General features: G+C 45.9%; 1 protein-coding gene across 1 annotated transcript; it reads right to left on the minus strand.

The window, feature by feature from the left end:
* Positions 1-237: 237 nt before the first annotated feature.
* Positions 238-786, minus strand: LOC137822288 (uncharacterized). Its single transcript, XM_068627172.1, has one exon. It carries the CDS (start codon positions 784-786, stop codon positions 238-240), a length of 549 nt encoding a protein of 182 aa, XP_068483273.1.
* Positions 787-14074: the final 13288 nt, after the last annotated feature.

The raw sequence follows: 14074 nt of genomic DNA on the forward strand, positions 1-14074 counted from the left end.
CAGGTTTGAGGTTGCAAGTAACAGGTAGCAGGTTATAGGTTACAGGTAGCATGTTGCAGGTTGTAGGTAGCCGGTTGCAGGTAGCAAGTTAAAGGTAGCAGGTTGTAGGTAGTAGGTTGCCGCTAGCAGGTTACAAGTAACAGGTTGAAGATAGCATGTTGCAGGTAATAGGTTGCAGGTGGCAGGTTAAAGGTAGCAGGTAGTAGGTAGTAGGTTGTAGATAGCAGATAGTAGGTGCTAGATAGCACGTTGCAAGTAGCAGGTAGTAGGTAGTAGGTTACAGGTAGCAGGTAGAAGGTAGCAGGTTACAGGAAGCAAGTAGCCAGTTGCAGGTAGCAGGTAGCATGTTACAAGTAGCAGGTTGTAGGTAGCAGGCTGCAGTTGGAATATAGTAGGTAAAAGGTTACAGGTAACATATAGCAGGTAGCAGGTAGGGGGTTGCAGGTAGCACACAACAAGTTGCAGGTAACACGTTGTAGGTAGCTGGTTGTAGGTAACACGTTGCAAGTAGCAGGTTGCAGATAGCAGGTAACATGTAGTAGGTTGCAGGTAACATGTAGCAAGTTGCAGATTGCAGGTAGTAGGTTGCAGGTAGCAAGTTCCAAGTTGCATGTAACAAGTTTCAGATAGCAGGTAACAGGTAGCAGGTAACATGGTGTAGATAGTAGGTAGCAGATTGCAGATAGCTGGTAACAGGTAGAAGGTAGTAGGTAGCAGGTAATAGGTAGCAGGTAATAGGTAGCAGGTACAGGTAGCAGGTAGCCAGTTGTAGGTAGTAGGTAGCATGTTACATGTTACATGTTACAGGTAGCAGGTTGCAGGTAGGAGGTTGCGAGTAGCATATAATAGGTAGCAGGTAGCATATTCTAGGTAGCAGGTAGCCGGTAGTAGGTTGCAGGTACCAAGTTATAGGTTATAGGTAGCAGGTTGCAGGTAGTAGGTTGTAGATAACATGTAACAGGTGACAGATAGCATGTTGCAGTTAGCAAGTTGCAGGTTGAAGGTAGTAGGTTGTAGGTAGCAGACTACAAGTAGCAGGTTGTAAGTAGCACAAGTAGCAGGTTGCAGATAACATGTTGCAGGTAGTAGGTTCCAGGTAGTAGGTTGCAGGTTGCAGGTGGCAAGTTGAAGGTAGTAGGTAGTAGGTTGTAGATAACAGGTGGCAGATAGCAAGTGGCAGGTAGCAGGTAGCAGGTTGCAGATTGCAGATTGCAGGTATTAGATTACAGGTAGCAGGTTGTAGGTTGGAAGTGGCAGGTATTATATTATAGGTAGCAGGTTGCATGTAACAGGTAGCAGGTTGCATGTTACAGGTAGCAGGTAGCAGGTTGCGGATAGTAAGTTGCAGGTAGCAGGTTGCAGGCAACAGGTAGCAAGTTGTTGGTTGCAAGTAGTAGGTAGAAGGTAGCAAGTTGCAGATAGCAGTAGCAGGCTGAAAATAACAAATAAAAGGTAGCAGGTTACAAGTAGCAAGTTTTAGGTAGGAAGTTCCATTTTGTAGGTAGCAGGTATCAAGTAGTAGGTAGCAGGTAGCAGGTTATAGATAACAGGTAGCAGGTGGCAGATCGTAGGTTGCAGGTAGCAGGTAGTAGGTAGCAAGTTGCACGTAGCAGGTGCCAGGTCGCAGGTGTTAGGTAGTAGGTTGCAGGTAGCAAGTGGCAGGTAGCATGTTGGAGATAGGAGGTTGTAGGTAGCATGTTGCAGGTTGCATGTAGCGGGTAGAAGGTAGCAGGTTGCAATTAGCAGGTAACAGGTAGCAGGTAACATGTAACATGTAGCAGGTTGCAGGTAACAGGTAGGAGGTTACATGTTGCAGGTTGCATATAACAGGTTGCAGGTAGCAGTTTGCAGTTAGCAAGTTGCAGTAGCAGGTTACACGTATCAGTTTGCAGGTAGCAGGTTGTAGGTAGGAGGTAGCAAGTTGCAGCTAGCAGGTTGCAGCTAGCAGGTTGTAGATAACATGTATAGCATGTTCCAATTAGCAGGTAGCAGGTTGCAGGTTGCAGGTTGAAGGTAGCAGTTTGTAGGTAGCAAGTTGCAGGTAGCAGGAAGTAGGTAGTAGGTTGTAGATAGTATGTAGCAAGTGGCAGATAGCAAGTTGCAGGTAGCAGGTTGAAGGTATCAGGTTGTAGGTAGCAGGTAACAGGTTGCAGGTAGTAGGTTGTAGGTAGCAGGTGGTAGGGAGTAGGTTGCAGGTAGCAGATAGCAGGTAGCAAATTGCAGGTTGCATGTTGCAGGTAGCAGGTAGCAAATTGCAGATAGCAGGTGTTGATAGCATGTAGCAGGTGACAGATACGAGGTTGCAAATAGTAGGTAGCAGGTTGCAGGTAAGAGGTTACATATAGCAGGTTGCAGGTTGTAGATAACAGGTTGCAGATAGCAGGTTGCAGGTAGCAGGTAGCAGGTTACAGGTAACAGGTTACAGGTAGCAGGTAGTAGGTAGTAGGTAGTAGGTTGTAGATAACAGGTAGCATGTGGCAGATAGCAAGTTCTAGGTAACAGGTAGCGGGTAGGAGGTTGCTGGTAGTAAGTTGTAGGTAGCAGGTTGTAGGCAGCAGGTTGTTGGTTGCAGGCAGTAGGTTGAAAGTAACAGGTTGCAGATAGCAGGTAGCAGGTTGCAGATAGCAGATAAAAGGTAGCAAGTTACAAGTAGCAGGTTTTATGTATAAAGTTCCATATTGCGGGTAGCAGGTAATAGGTAGGAGGTAGCAGGTTGTAGATAACATGTAGCAGATGACAGATAGCAGGTTGCATATAGCAAGTTGTAGGTACCACGTTGCAGGTAGCAGGTTGAAGGTTGCAGGTTGCAGGTAGCAGGTAGCAGGTTGCAAGTAGCATGTTGGAGATTGGAGGTTGTAGGGAGCAAGTTACAGGTTGCAAGTAACAGGTAGAAGGTAGCACGTTGCAATTAGCAGGTAACAGGTAGCAGGTAACAGGTAACATGTAGCAGGTTGCAGGTAACATGTAGCAGTTTACATGTAGCAGGTTGCAGGTTGCAGGTCAAAGGTTGCACGTAGCAGGTTGCAGTTAACAAGTTGTAGTAGCAGGTAGCAGGTCACAGGTAGCAGTTTGCAGGTAGCAGGTTGCAGGTAGTAGGTTCCATGTTGTAAGTTGCAGGTAGCAGGTTGTAGATAGCAGGTGGCAGATGACAGATAACAGGTTGCAGGTAGCAGGTTCCAGGTAGCAAGTTACAGATAGCAGGTTGCTGATAGCAAGTAGCAGGTTGCAGATAGCAGGTTGCAGGTTGCAGGTAGCAGGTTGTAGGTAGCAAGTTGCAGGTAGCAGGTAGTAGGTAGTAGGTTGTAGATAGTAGGTAGCAGGGGGCAAATAGCAAGTTGCAAGTAGTAGGTAGCAGGTAGCAGGTTGCAAGTATCAGGTTGCGGGTAGCAGGTTGCAGATAACATGTTGGAGGGAACATGTAGCAGGTTGTAGGTAACAAGTTGCAGGTAGCAGGTTGCAAATAGTAGGTAGCAGGTCGCAGATAGCAGATAACATGTAGCAGGTTACAAGTAGCAGGTTTTATGAAGGAAGCAGGTGGCAGGTAACAGGTTGCAGGTAGCAGGTTGCAGGTAGCATCTTGCAGATTGGAGGTTGCAGGTAGCAAGTTGCAGGTTGCAGGTTGCAAGTACCAGGTAGAAGGCAACAGGTTGTAATTAGCAGGTAATAGGTAACATGCAGCAGGTTCAAATAATAGATAGTTGGTTACATGTAGCAGGTTTTATGTAGCAGGTTGTAGTTAGCAAGTTGCAGTAGCATGTAGCTGGTTACAGGTAGTAGGTTGCAGATAGGAGGTTGTAGGTAGGAGGTAGCAGGTTGTAGGTAGTAGGTTGCAGGTACCCGTTTGCAGAGAGCAGGTTGTAGGTAGCAGATGGCAGGTAGCAAGTTGCAGGTAGCAGGTAGCAGATTGCAAGTAGCAGGTTGTAGGTAGCAGGTTGTAGATAGCATGTACAGGTGGCAGATAGCAGGTTGCAGGTAGTAGGTAGCAGGTTGCAGGTTGCAGTTTACAGATAGCAGGTTGCAGGTAGCAGGTTACAGATAGGAGGTTGCAGGTTGCAGGTTGCAGGTTGCAGGTTGCAGGTTGTAGATAGTAGGTAGGAAGTAGCAGGTTGTAGATAGCATGTTGAAGGTAGCAAGTAGCAGGTAGCAGGTGGTAGATAGCAAGTTGCAGGTAGCAAGTAGCAGGTAGCAGGTGGTAGATAGCAAGTTGCAGGTAACAGGTAGCAGGTTGCAGGTTGCAGGTAACAGGTAGCAGGCTATAGGTTTCAAGTAGCAGGTTGCATGTAGTAGGTTGTAGGTAGCAAGTAGCCGGTAGCAGGTTGCAGGTTGCAGGTAGGAGGTAGTAGGTAGTAGGTTATAGATAGCAGGTAACAGGTGGCAGATAGCAAGTTGCAGGTAGCAGGTAGAAGGTACAGATTGCATGTAACAGGTAGCAGGTTATAAGTAGCAGGTTGCAAGTATCAGGTTGCAGGTAGCAGGTTGTAGATAACAGGTTGCTGGAGCAGGTAACAGGTTGTAGGTAGCAAGTTACTGGTAGCAAGTTATGGAGACCAGGAAGCAGGTGGCAGGTAACAGGTTGCAGGTAGCAGGTTAGAGGTAGCATGTTGCAGATTGGAGATTGCAGTTGCAAGTACCAGGTAGAAGGTAACAGGTAACATGCAACAGGTTCAGGTAATAGATAGTTTGTTACATGTAGCAGGTTTTACGTAGCAGGTTGCAGTTAACAAGTTGCAGTAGCATGTAGCTGGTTACCGGTAGCAGGTTACAGGTAGCAGGTTGCATGTAGGAGGTTGTAGGTAGCAGGTTGCAGGTAGACGTTTGCAGAGAGCAGGTTGCAGGTAGCAGATGGCAGGTAGAAAGTTGCAGGTTGCACGTTGCAGGTTGTAGATAGTAGGTAGCAGGTAACAGGTTGTAGATAGCAAGTTGCAGGTAGCAAGTAGCAGGTAACAGGTGGTACAGAGCAAATTGCTGGTAGCAAGTAGCAGGTAGCAAGTGGTAGATAGCAAATTGCAGGTAACAGGTAGCAGGATATAGGTTACCAATAGCAGGTTGCAGGTAGCAAGTTTTAGGTAGTAGGTTGCAGGTTGCAGGTAGCAGGTGGCAAATAGCAAGTTGCAGGTAGCAGGTACAGGTTGCAGGTATCAGGTTTCATGTAACAGGTAGTAGTTTATAGGTTACAGGTAGCAGGTTGGAGGTAACAGGTTGCATGTAGCAGGTTGCAGGTTACCGGTTGTAGATAACAAGTTGCAGGTTGCAGGTTGCAGGTAGCAGGTAGCAGGTAGCAGATTACAAGTAGCAGGTTGAAGATATCATGTTGCAGGTAGTAGGTTGCAGGTTGCAGGTAGCAAGTCGCAGGTATCAAGTTTAAGGTAGCAGGTAGTTGGTTGTATATAACTGGTGGCAGGTTGTAGATAGCAGGTATCAGATTACAGGTAGCAGGTTGCAGGTAGCTGGTATCATATTACAGGTAGCAGGTTGCAGGTAGCAGTTTGTAGGTAACAGGTAGCAGGTTGCAGGTACATGGTAGAAAGTAGCAGGTTGTAGATAGTAGGTAGTAGGTTGCAGATAGCAGATAACTGTCAGCAGGTTACAAGTAGCAGGTTTTAGGAAGGAAGTTCCAGGTTGCATGTAGCAGGTTATAAATAACATGTAGCAGGTGACATATCGCATGTTGCAGGTAGCAGGTAGCAGGTAACAAGTTGCAGGTAGAAGGTAGCAGATTGCATGTAGCATGTTGGAGGTAAAGGTTGCAGGTTGTAGTTAGTCAGTTGCAGGTAGCATGGTACAGATTTGAGGTTGCAAGTTGCAAGTACCAGGTAGAAGGTAGCAGGTTGCAATTAGCATGTAACAGGTAGCAGGTAAAAAGTAACATGTACCAGGTTTCATGTAACAGGTAGCAGATTACATGTAACAGGCAGCAGGTTACATGTAGCAGGTTGCAGGTAACAGGTTGGGGGTAGTAGGTTGAGTTAGCAAGTTGCAGTAGCAGGTAGCAGGTTGCAGGTAGCAGGTTACAAGTAGGATGTAGCAGGTTGCAGGTTGCAAGTTGCAGGTAGCAGATTGTAGATAGCAGGTTGCAGGTAGCAGGTTGCAAGTATCAGGTTGCAGAGAGCAGGTTGCAGGTAGCAGATGGCAGGTAGGAAGTTGCAGGTTGCAGGTAGCTGGTAGCATATTGCATATTGCAGGTAGCAGGTTGTAGGTTGCAGGTTGTAGATAAGATGTAGCAGGTGGCAGATAACAGGTTGCAGGTAGCAGGTTATAGATAGTAGGTTGTAGGTAACAGATTGTAGGTAACATGTAGCAAGTAGCAGGTTGCAGGTAACAGATTGCAGGTAGCAGGTTGCAGGTAGCAGGTTACAAGTAGCAGGTTGACGATAACATGTTGCAGGTAGTAGGTTGCAGGTTGCAGGTGGCAGGTTGCAGGTAGCAGATTGTAAGATGTAGATAGCAGGTGGCAGATAGCAAGTTGCAGGTAGCTAGTAGCAGGTAGTAGGTTGTAGATACAAGGTATTAGGTTGTAGATAGCAGGTATCAGATTATAGGTAGCAAGTTGCAGGTAGGAGGTAGCAGGTATCATCATATAGGTAGCAGGTTGCAGGTACTAGTTTGCAGGTAATAGGTAGCAGGTTGCATGTTGCAGGTTATAGGTAGCAGGTTGCAGGTTGCAGGTAGCAGGTTGCAAGTAGCAGGTAGCAAGTTGTTGGTGGCAAGTAGCACGTAAAAGGTAGCAGGTTGCAGATAGTAGGTAACAGGTTGCAGATAGCAGATAACATGTAGTAGGTTACAAGTAGCAGTTAACAAGTAGTAGATAGCAGGTAACAGATAGCAAGTTCCATGTTGCAGGTAGCAGGTTGTAGATAGCAGGTAGCAGGTGACAGATTGCAAGTTGCAAGTAGCAGGTAGCAAGTTGCATTTAGCATGTTACATGTAGCAGGTAGCAGGTAACAGATTGGATGTAATGGGTTGCAGGTAGCAGGTTGCTGGTTACTTGTAGCAGGTTGCAGGTAGCAGGTTGCAGGTAGCAGGTAGGAAGTTGTTGGTTGCAGGTTGCAGGTAGAAGGTAGCAGGTTCAAGATAGTAGGTAGAAGGTTGCAGATAGCAGATAACAGGGTGCAGAAAGCAGGTTGTAGGTAGCAGATGACAGGTAGCAGATGGCAGGTAACAAGTTGCAGGTTGTAGGTTGTAGGTTGCACGTAGCAGATTGCAGGTACCAAGTTGCAGGTTGTAGTTTGTAGGTAGCACGTAGCAGATTGCAGGTAGCAGGTTGCAGGTAGCAGGTTACAGAAAGCAGGTTACAAGTAGCAGGTAGCAAGAAGCAGAGTTGATGTTGTAGGTTGCAGGTAGCAGGTAGCAAGTTGCAGGTAGCAGGTTGCAGGTAAGATGTTACAGATAGGAGGTTGGAGGTTGCAAGTACCAGGTAGAAGGTTGCAATTAATTGGTAACATGTAGTAGGTAGCAGGTAACAGGTAACATGTACCAGGTTGCAGGTAACAAGTAGCAGGTTGCAGGTAGCTGGTTGCAGGTAACAGGTTGTAGATAGTAGGTAGCAGGTCGCAGATAGCAGATAACAGGTAGCAGGTTACAAGTAGCAGGTTTTATGAAGGAAGTTCCATGTTGCAGGTAGCAGGTTACATGTAGCAAGTTGAAGATAGCGTGTTGCAGGTAGTAGGTTGCAGGTGGCAGGTTGCAGGTAGCAGGTAGTAGGTAGTAGGTTGTATATAGCCGGTAGTAGGTGGTAGATAGCACATTGCAGGTAGCAGGTAGTAGGTGGTAGATAGCACATTGCAGGTAGCAGGTAGCAGGTATCAGGTTGCAAGTAATAGGTAGCAGGTTATAGGTTACATGTAGCAGGTTACACGTAACACGTTGCAGGTAGCAGGTTGCAGGTAGCAGGTTGCAGGTAGTAAGTAGCAGGTACCAGGTTGCAGGTTGCAGGTAGCAGGTTGCATGTAACAGGTAGTAGGTTGTAAAAAGCAGGTAGCAGGTAGCAGGTTGCAGGATGTAGGTATCAGGTTTCATGTAACAGGTAGCAGGTTATAGGTTACAGGTAGCACGTAACAGGTTGCAGGTAGCAGGTTGCAGGTAGCCGGTTACAGGTTGCAGATTACAAGTAACAGGTTGAAGATAGCATTTTGCAGGTAGTAGGTTGTAGGTAGCAAGTTGCAGGTAGTATGTTGTATATAGCAGGTGGCAGATAACAAGTTGCAGGTAACAAGTAGCAGGTTGTAGATAACAGGTATCAGATTACAGGTAGCAGGTAGCAGGTATCATATTACATGTAGCAGGTTGCTGGTAGCAGTTTGCAGGTAACAGGTAGCATGTTGCAGGGTACAGGTAGCAGGTTGTAGGTAGCAAGTAGCAGGTTGCAGGTTGCAGGTTGAAGGTAGCAAGTTACAGGTAGCAAGTTGCAGGTAGTAGGTAACAAGGTTTTTGTTGCAGGTAGCAGGTAGAAAGTAGCAGGTTACAGATAGCAGGTAGCAGGTTGCAGATAGCAGATAACATGTAGCAGGTTACAAGTAGTAGGTTTTAGGAAGGATTTTCCAGGTTAGAAGTAGGAGGTAGCAGGTTGTAGATAGCAGGTAGCAGGTGACAGATCGTAGGTTGCATGTAGCAGGTTGCAGGTAGCAGGTAGAAGGTAGCAGATTGCATGTAGCAGGTTGCAGGTAGCAAGTTGCAGGTAGCAGGTTGCAGGTTGTAGGTTGCAGGTTGATGTGAATGTAACAACAAGAATACATGATTCTTTGACATTCTTAGGAGCAACTTGAGTTGGTCATAAATGGCACCTTACTTTAGAATTGGATCAATGTTCTAATTCAAGAACTCACCAAGACTTAGCACCAACCAAGACTCATATGGAAGTCCATATATTGTCAAATGGAATCAAAACACAAGGAATGAAGAACAAGAATTGAAAGCTGGACAGAAATGAAATAATAAACTACTGCACCGAACAGAAACTAGAAGCAAAGCTGGAAAACAGAAATTCAAACGGTAGAAATGAAAAGAAACAACAAACAAAGCTAATCTACCGAATGGAATTGAAAGAATATGAAGGAAGAACACTTATAGAAGAAGCTTGCTGGATTTTGAGACTTGGAAGACACTTCACGCCACTTGGTTCCTTGACCCAAGATAAGTGATGGAATGCCGCCACTTGAAGCTCACCATAGCTCACAAGACAAGGCAAAGGAAGAATAAGACTCAAGACTCACAATTTCTCTCCAAATTTGAGTATAGTCTCTCTACTATAAAATTCCAATCTGAATTGTACAAGCTAAGCACCTTTATTGATAGCCTAGAGGTGCTGAAAAATAGGTGGGAAATTTCAAATAAAACTCATTTGAAATTCCCACCAAAAACAAGTCACATGGGAGGTGTGACCTTTTTCTACTATGACACCTCCTAAAAACTACACCTACACCCCCTACTAAGTCACATGGACAATGTAACTCTCTCTAATACATTCACACCTATTTATTTAATATCCACCCTCCTACAAGATTCATTCAAATGATGCTCTTTTATTTAATGCTTGGCCTTGCCCCTCATGGTTTGGACTTGGGCTTCTTGGGCTTGGGCCTTCTTGGGCTTGTGCTTTGGGCTTGGGCCTCATCTTTTGCAAAGACTAATAAGAAGAACTTGAAATGCTTTGGCCCTTGTCCATTTCTTCTATTGATAACATCTTTCTGATTCTCATCACAGGTAACCGGTTGTAGGTAGCATAATGTAGATAGGAGGTTGCAAGTTGCAAGTACCAAGTAGAAGGTAGCAGGTTGCAATTAGAAGGTAACAAGTAGCAGGTAGCAGGTAACAGGTAACATGTACCAGGTTGTATGTAACAGGTAGCAGGTTACATGTAGCAGGTTGCAGGTAACAGGTTGCAGGTAGCAGGTTGCAAGTTGGAGGTAGCAAGTTGTAGGTAGTAGGTTGCAGGTAGCAGGTTGCTAGTAGCAGGTTGCAGTTAGTAGGTTGTAGGTAGCAGATGGCAGGTAGCAAGTTGCAGGTAGCAGGTAGCATATTGTAGGTAGCTGGTTGTAGGTTGAAGGTTTTAGATAACATGTAGCAGGTGGCAGATAACAGGTTGCAGGTTGCAGGTAGCAGGTTGCAGGTAGCAGGTTGCAGGTAGCAGGTTACAAGTAGGAGGTTGAAGATAGCATGTTGCAGGTAGTAGGTTGCAAGTTGCAGGTGGCAGGTTACAGGTAACACGTAGTAGGTTGTAGATAGCAGGTAACATGTTGCAGATAAGAGGTTGCAGGTTGCAAGTACCAGGTAGATGGTAGCAGTTTGGAATTAGCTGGTAACAAGTAGCAGGTAGAAGGTAACAGGTAACATGTACCAGGTTGTAGGTAACAGGTAGCAGGTTGCAGGTTGCAGGTAGCAGGTTGTAGGTAGCAGGTTGCAAGTAGCAAGTTGCAGGTAGCAGGTTGTAGGTAGAAGGTAGCAGGTTGCATATAGTAGGTAACAGGTTGTAGATAGCAGATAACAGGTAGCATGTTACAAGTAGCAGGTTTTATGAAGGAAGTTCCATGTTGCAGGTAGCAGGTTGTAGATAGCAAGTAGTAGGTCACAGATTACATGTTTCAAGTAGCAGTTAACAGGTTGCAAGTTGCAAGTTGCATTTAGCAGGTTACAAATAGCAGGTAGCAGGAAGCAGATTGGATGTAGTAGGTTGCAGGTAGAAGGTTGTAGGTAAGATGTTGTAGATAGGAGGTTGCAGGTTGCAAGTACCAAGTAGAAGGTAGCAGGTTCGAATTAACTGGTAACAGGTAGTAGGTAACAAGTAACAGGTAGCATGTTACATGTAGCAGGTTGCAGGTTGCATATTGCAGTAGTTAACAGATAGTAGGTTTCAGGTATTGTAGGTAGCAGGTTACAGATAGCAGGTAGCAGGTAGATGGTTGCGGGTTGCAGGTTGTAAGTAGCAGGTTGCAGGTAAGAAGTTGCAAGTAGAAGTTAATAGGTTGTAGATAGCAGGTAGCAGGTTGCAGAAAACAAGTTGCAGGTAGTAGGTAGCAGGTTGCAGGTATCAGGTTGCAAGTAACAGGTAGCAGGTTATAAGTTACACGTAGCAGGTTGTAGGTAGCAGGTTGTTGGTAGCAGGTTGTTGGTAGCAGGTTACAAGTAGCAAGTTGAAGATTGCATGTTGCAGGTGGCAGGTTGCAGGTAGCAAGTAGTAGGTTGTATATAGCAGGTAGCAGGTGGTAGATAGCACGTTGCAGGTAGCAGGTAGAAGGTAGCAGGTATCAGGATGCAAGTAATAGGTAGTTGATTATAGGTTACATGTAGCATGTTGCAGGTAACACGTTGCAGGTAGCAGGTTGCAGGTAGCTTCCAGGTAACAGGTTGCAGGTAGTAAGTAGCAGGTACCAGGTTGTAGGTTGCAGGTAGCAGGTTGCATGTAGCAGGTAGTTGGTAGTAGGTTGTAGATAGCATGTAGCAGGTAGCAGGTAGCAGGTTGCAGGATGTAGGTATCAGGTTGCATGTAGCAGGTAGCAGGTTATAGGTTACAGGTAGCAGGTAACAGGTTGCAGGTAGTAGGTTGCAGGTAGCAGGTAGCTGGTTACAGGTTGCAGATTACAAGTAGCAGGTTGAAGATAGCATTTTGTAGGTAGTAGGTTGCATGTAGCAAGTTGCGGGTAGCAGGTAGTAGGTTGTATATAGCAGGTGGCAGGTTGCAGATAGCAAGTTGCAGGTAGTAGGTAGCAGGTAGCAGGTATCAGATTTCAAGTAATAGGTAGCAGGTATCAGATTGCAAGTAATAGGTAGCAGGTTATAGGTTACAGGTAGCAGGTTGCAGGTACCAAGTTGTAGGTAGCAGCTTGCTGGTAGCATGTTACAAGTAGGAAGTTGAAGATAGCGTGTTGCAGGTAGTAGGTTGCAGGTGGCAGGTTGCAGGTAGCAGGTAGTAGGTAGTAGGTTGTATATAACAGGTAGCAGGTGGTAGATAGCACGTTGCAGGTAGCAGGTAGAATGTAGCAGGTATCAGGTTGCAAGTAATAGGTAGCAAGTTATAGGTTACATGTAGCAGGTTGCAGGTAACACGTTGCAGGTAGTAGGTTACAGGTAGCAGGTAGTAGGTAGTAGGTTGTAGATAGCAGGTAGTAGGTAGCAGGTTGCAGGATGTAGGTATCAGGTTGCATGTAACAGGTAGCAGGTTATAGGTTACAGGTAGCAGGTAACAGGTTGCAGGTAGCCGGTTACAAGTTGCAGATTACAAATAACAGGTTGAAGATCGCATTTTGCAGGTAGTAGGTTGCAGGTAGCAAGCTGAAGGAAGCAGGTAGTAGGTTGTATATAACAGGTGGCAGATAACAAGTTGTAGGTAACAAATAGCAGGTAGCAGGTTGTAGATAGCAAGTATTAGATTACAGGTAGCAGGTTGCAGGTAGCAAGTATCATATTACATGTAGAAGGTTGCTGGTAGCAGTTTGCAGGTAACAGGTAACAGGTTGTAGGTTACAGGTAGCAGGTTGCAGGTAGCAGGTTGCAGGTTGCAGGTCGGAGGTTGCAAGTTACAGGTTGCAGGGAGCAGGTAGCAGGTTGCAGGATGTAGGTATCAGGTTGCATGTAAAGGTAGCAGGTTATAGGTTACAGTTAGCAGGTAACAGGTTGTCGGTAACAAGTAGCAGGTTGTAGATAGCAGCTATTAGATTACAGGTAGCAGGTTGCAAGTAGTAGGTATCATATTACATGAAAGAGGTTGGTGGTAGCAGTTGGCAGGTAACAGGTAGCAGGTTGCAAGTTACAGGTAGCAGGTAGCAGGTTGCAGGTTGCAGGTTGGAGGTAGCAACTTACAGGTAGTAGGTTGCAGGTAGTCGGTAGAAAGTAGCAGGTTGCAGATAGCAGGTAGAAGGTTGCAGATAGCAGATAACATGTAGCAGGTTACAAGTAGCAGGTTTTAGAAAAGAAGTTTCAGGTTACAGGTAGCAGGTAGCAGGTTGTAGATAGCAGGTAGCAGGTGACAGATTGTAGGTTGCAAGCAGCAGGTAACTGGTAGCAAGTTGCAGGTAGCAGGTAGAAGGTAGCAGATTGCATGTAGCAGGTTGTAGGTAGCAGGTTGCTGGTAGCAGGTTGCAGGTTGCAGGTAGCCGGTTGCAGGTAGCATAATGTAGATAGGAGGTTGCAAGTTGCAAGTACGAGGTAGAAGGTAGTAGGTTGTAATTAGCAGGTAACATGTAACATGTACCAGGTTGTATGTAACAGGTACCAGGTTACATGTAGCAGGTTGCAGGTAACAGGTTGCAGGTAGCAGGTTGCAGTTAGCAAGTTGTAGTAGCAGGTAACAGGTTACGGGTAGCAGGTTGCAAGTAGCAAGTTGCAGGTAGCAGGTTGCAGGTAGTAGGTTGCTGGTAGCAGGTAGTAGGTTGCAAGTAGCAGATGGCAGGTAGCAGGTAGCATATTGCAGGTAGCTAGTTGTAGGTTGCAGGTTTTAGATAACATGTAGCAGGTGGCAGATAACAGGTTGCAGGTAGCAGGTAGAAGGATACATTAGTAGGTTATAGGTAGCAGATGGTAGATAGCAAGTTGCAGGTAGCAGGTAGCAGGTAGCAAGTAACAGGTTGTAGGTAACAGGTAGCAGATTATATGATACAAGTAGCAGGTTGCAGGTAACAGGTTGGAGGTAGAAGGTTGGAGGTAGCAAGTTGCAGGTAGCAGGTTGCAGGTTACAAGTAGCAGGTTGAAGATAGCATGTTGCAGGTAGTAGGTTGCAAGTTGCAGGTGGCAGGTTGCAGGTAACAGGTAGTAGGTTATAGATAGCACGTGGTAGATAGCAAGTTGCAGGTAGCAACTAGCAGGTAAGAAGTTGCAGGTAGCAGGTTGCGGGTAGCAGGTAGAAGGTAGCAAATAGCAAGGTGCAGGTAGCAGGTAGTAGGTAACAGGTTGTAGGTAACAGGTAACAGGTAATAGCTTACAAGTAGCAGGTTGAAGGTAACAGGTTGCAGGATGAAGGTAACAGGTTGTAGGTTAAAGGTAACAGGTAGCAGGTTGCAGGTAGCCGGTTGCAGGTAGCAAGTTGCAGGTAGCAGGTTGCAGGTAGCAGGTTACAAGTAGCAGGTTGAAGATAGCATGCTGCAGG

Source organism: Phaseolus vulgaris, chromosome 9 (assembly GCF_000499845.2).
Source record: "Phaseolus vulgaris cultivar G19833 chromosome 9, P. vulgaris v2.0, whole genome shotgun sequence".
Taxonomy (NCBI): domain Eukaryota; kingdom Viridiplantae; phylum Streptophyta; class Magnoliopsida; order Fabales; family Fabaceae; genus Phaseolus; species Phaseolus vulgaris.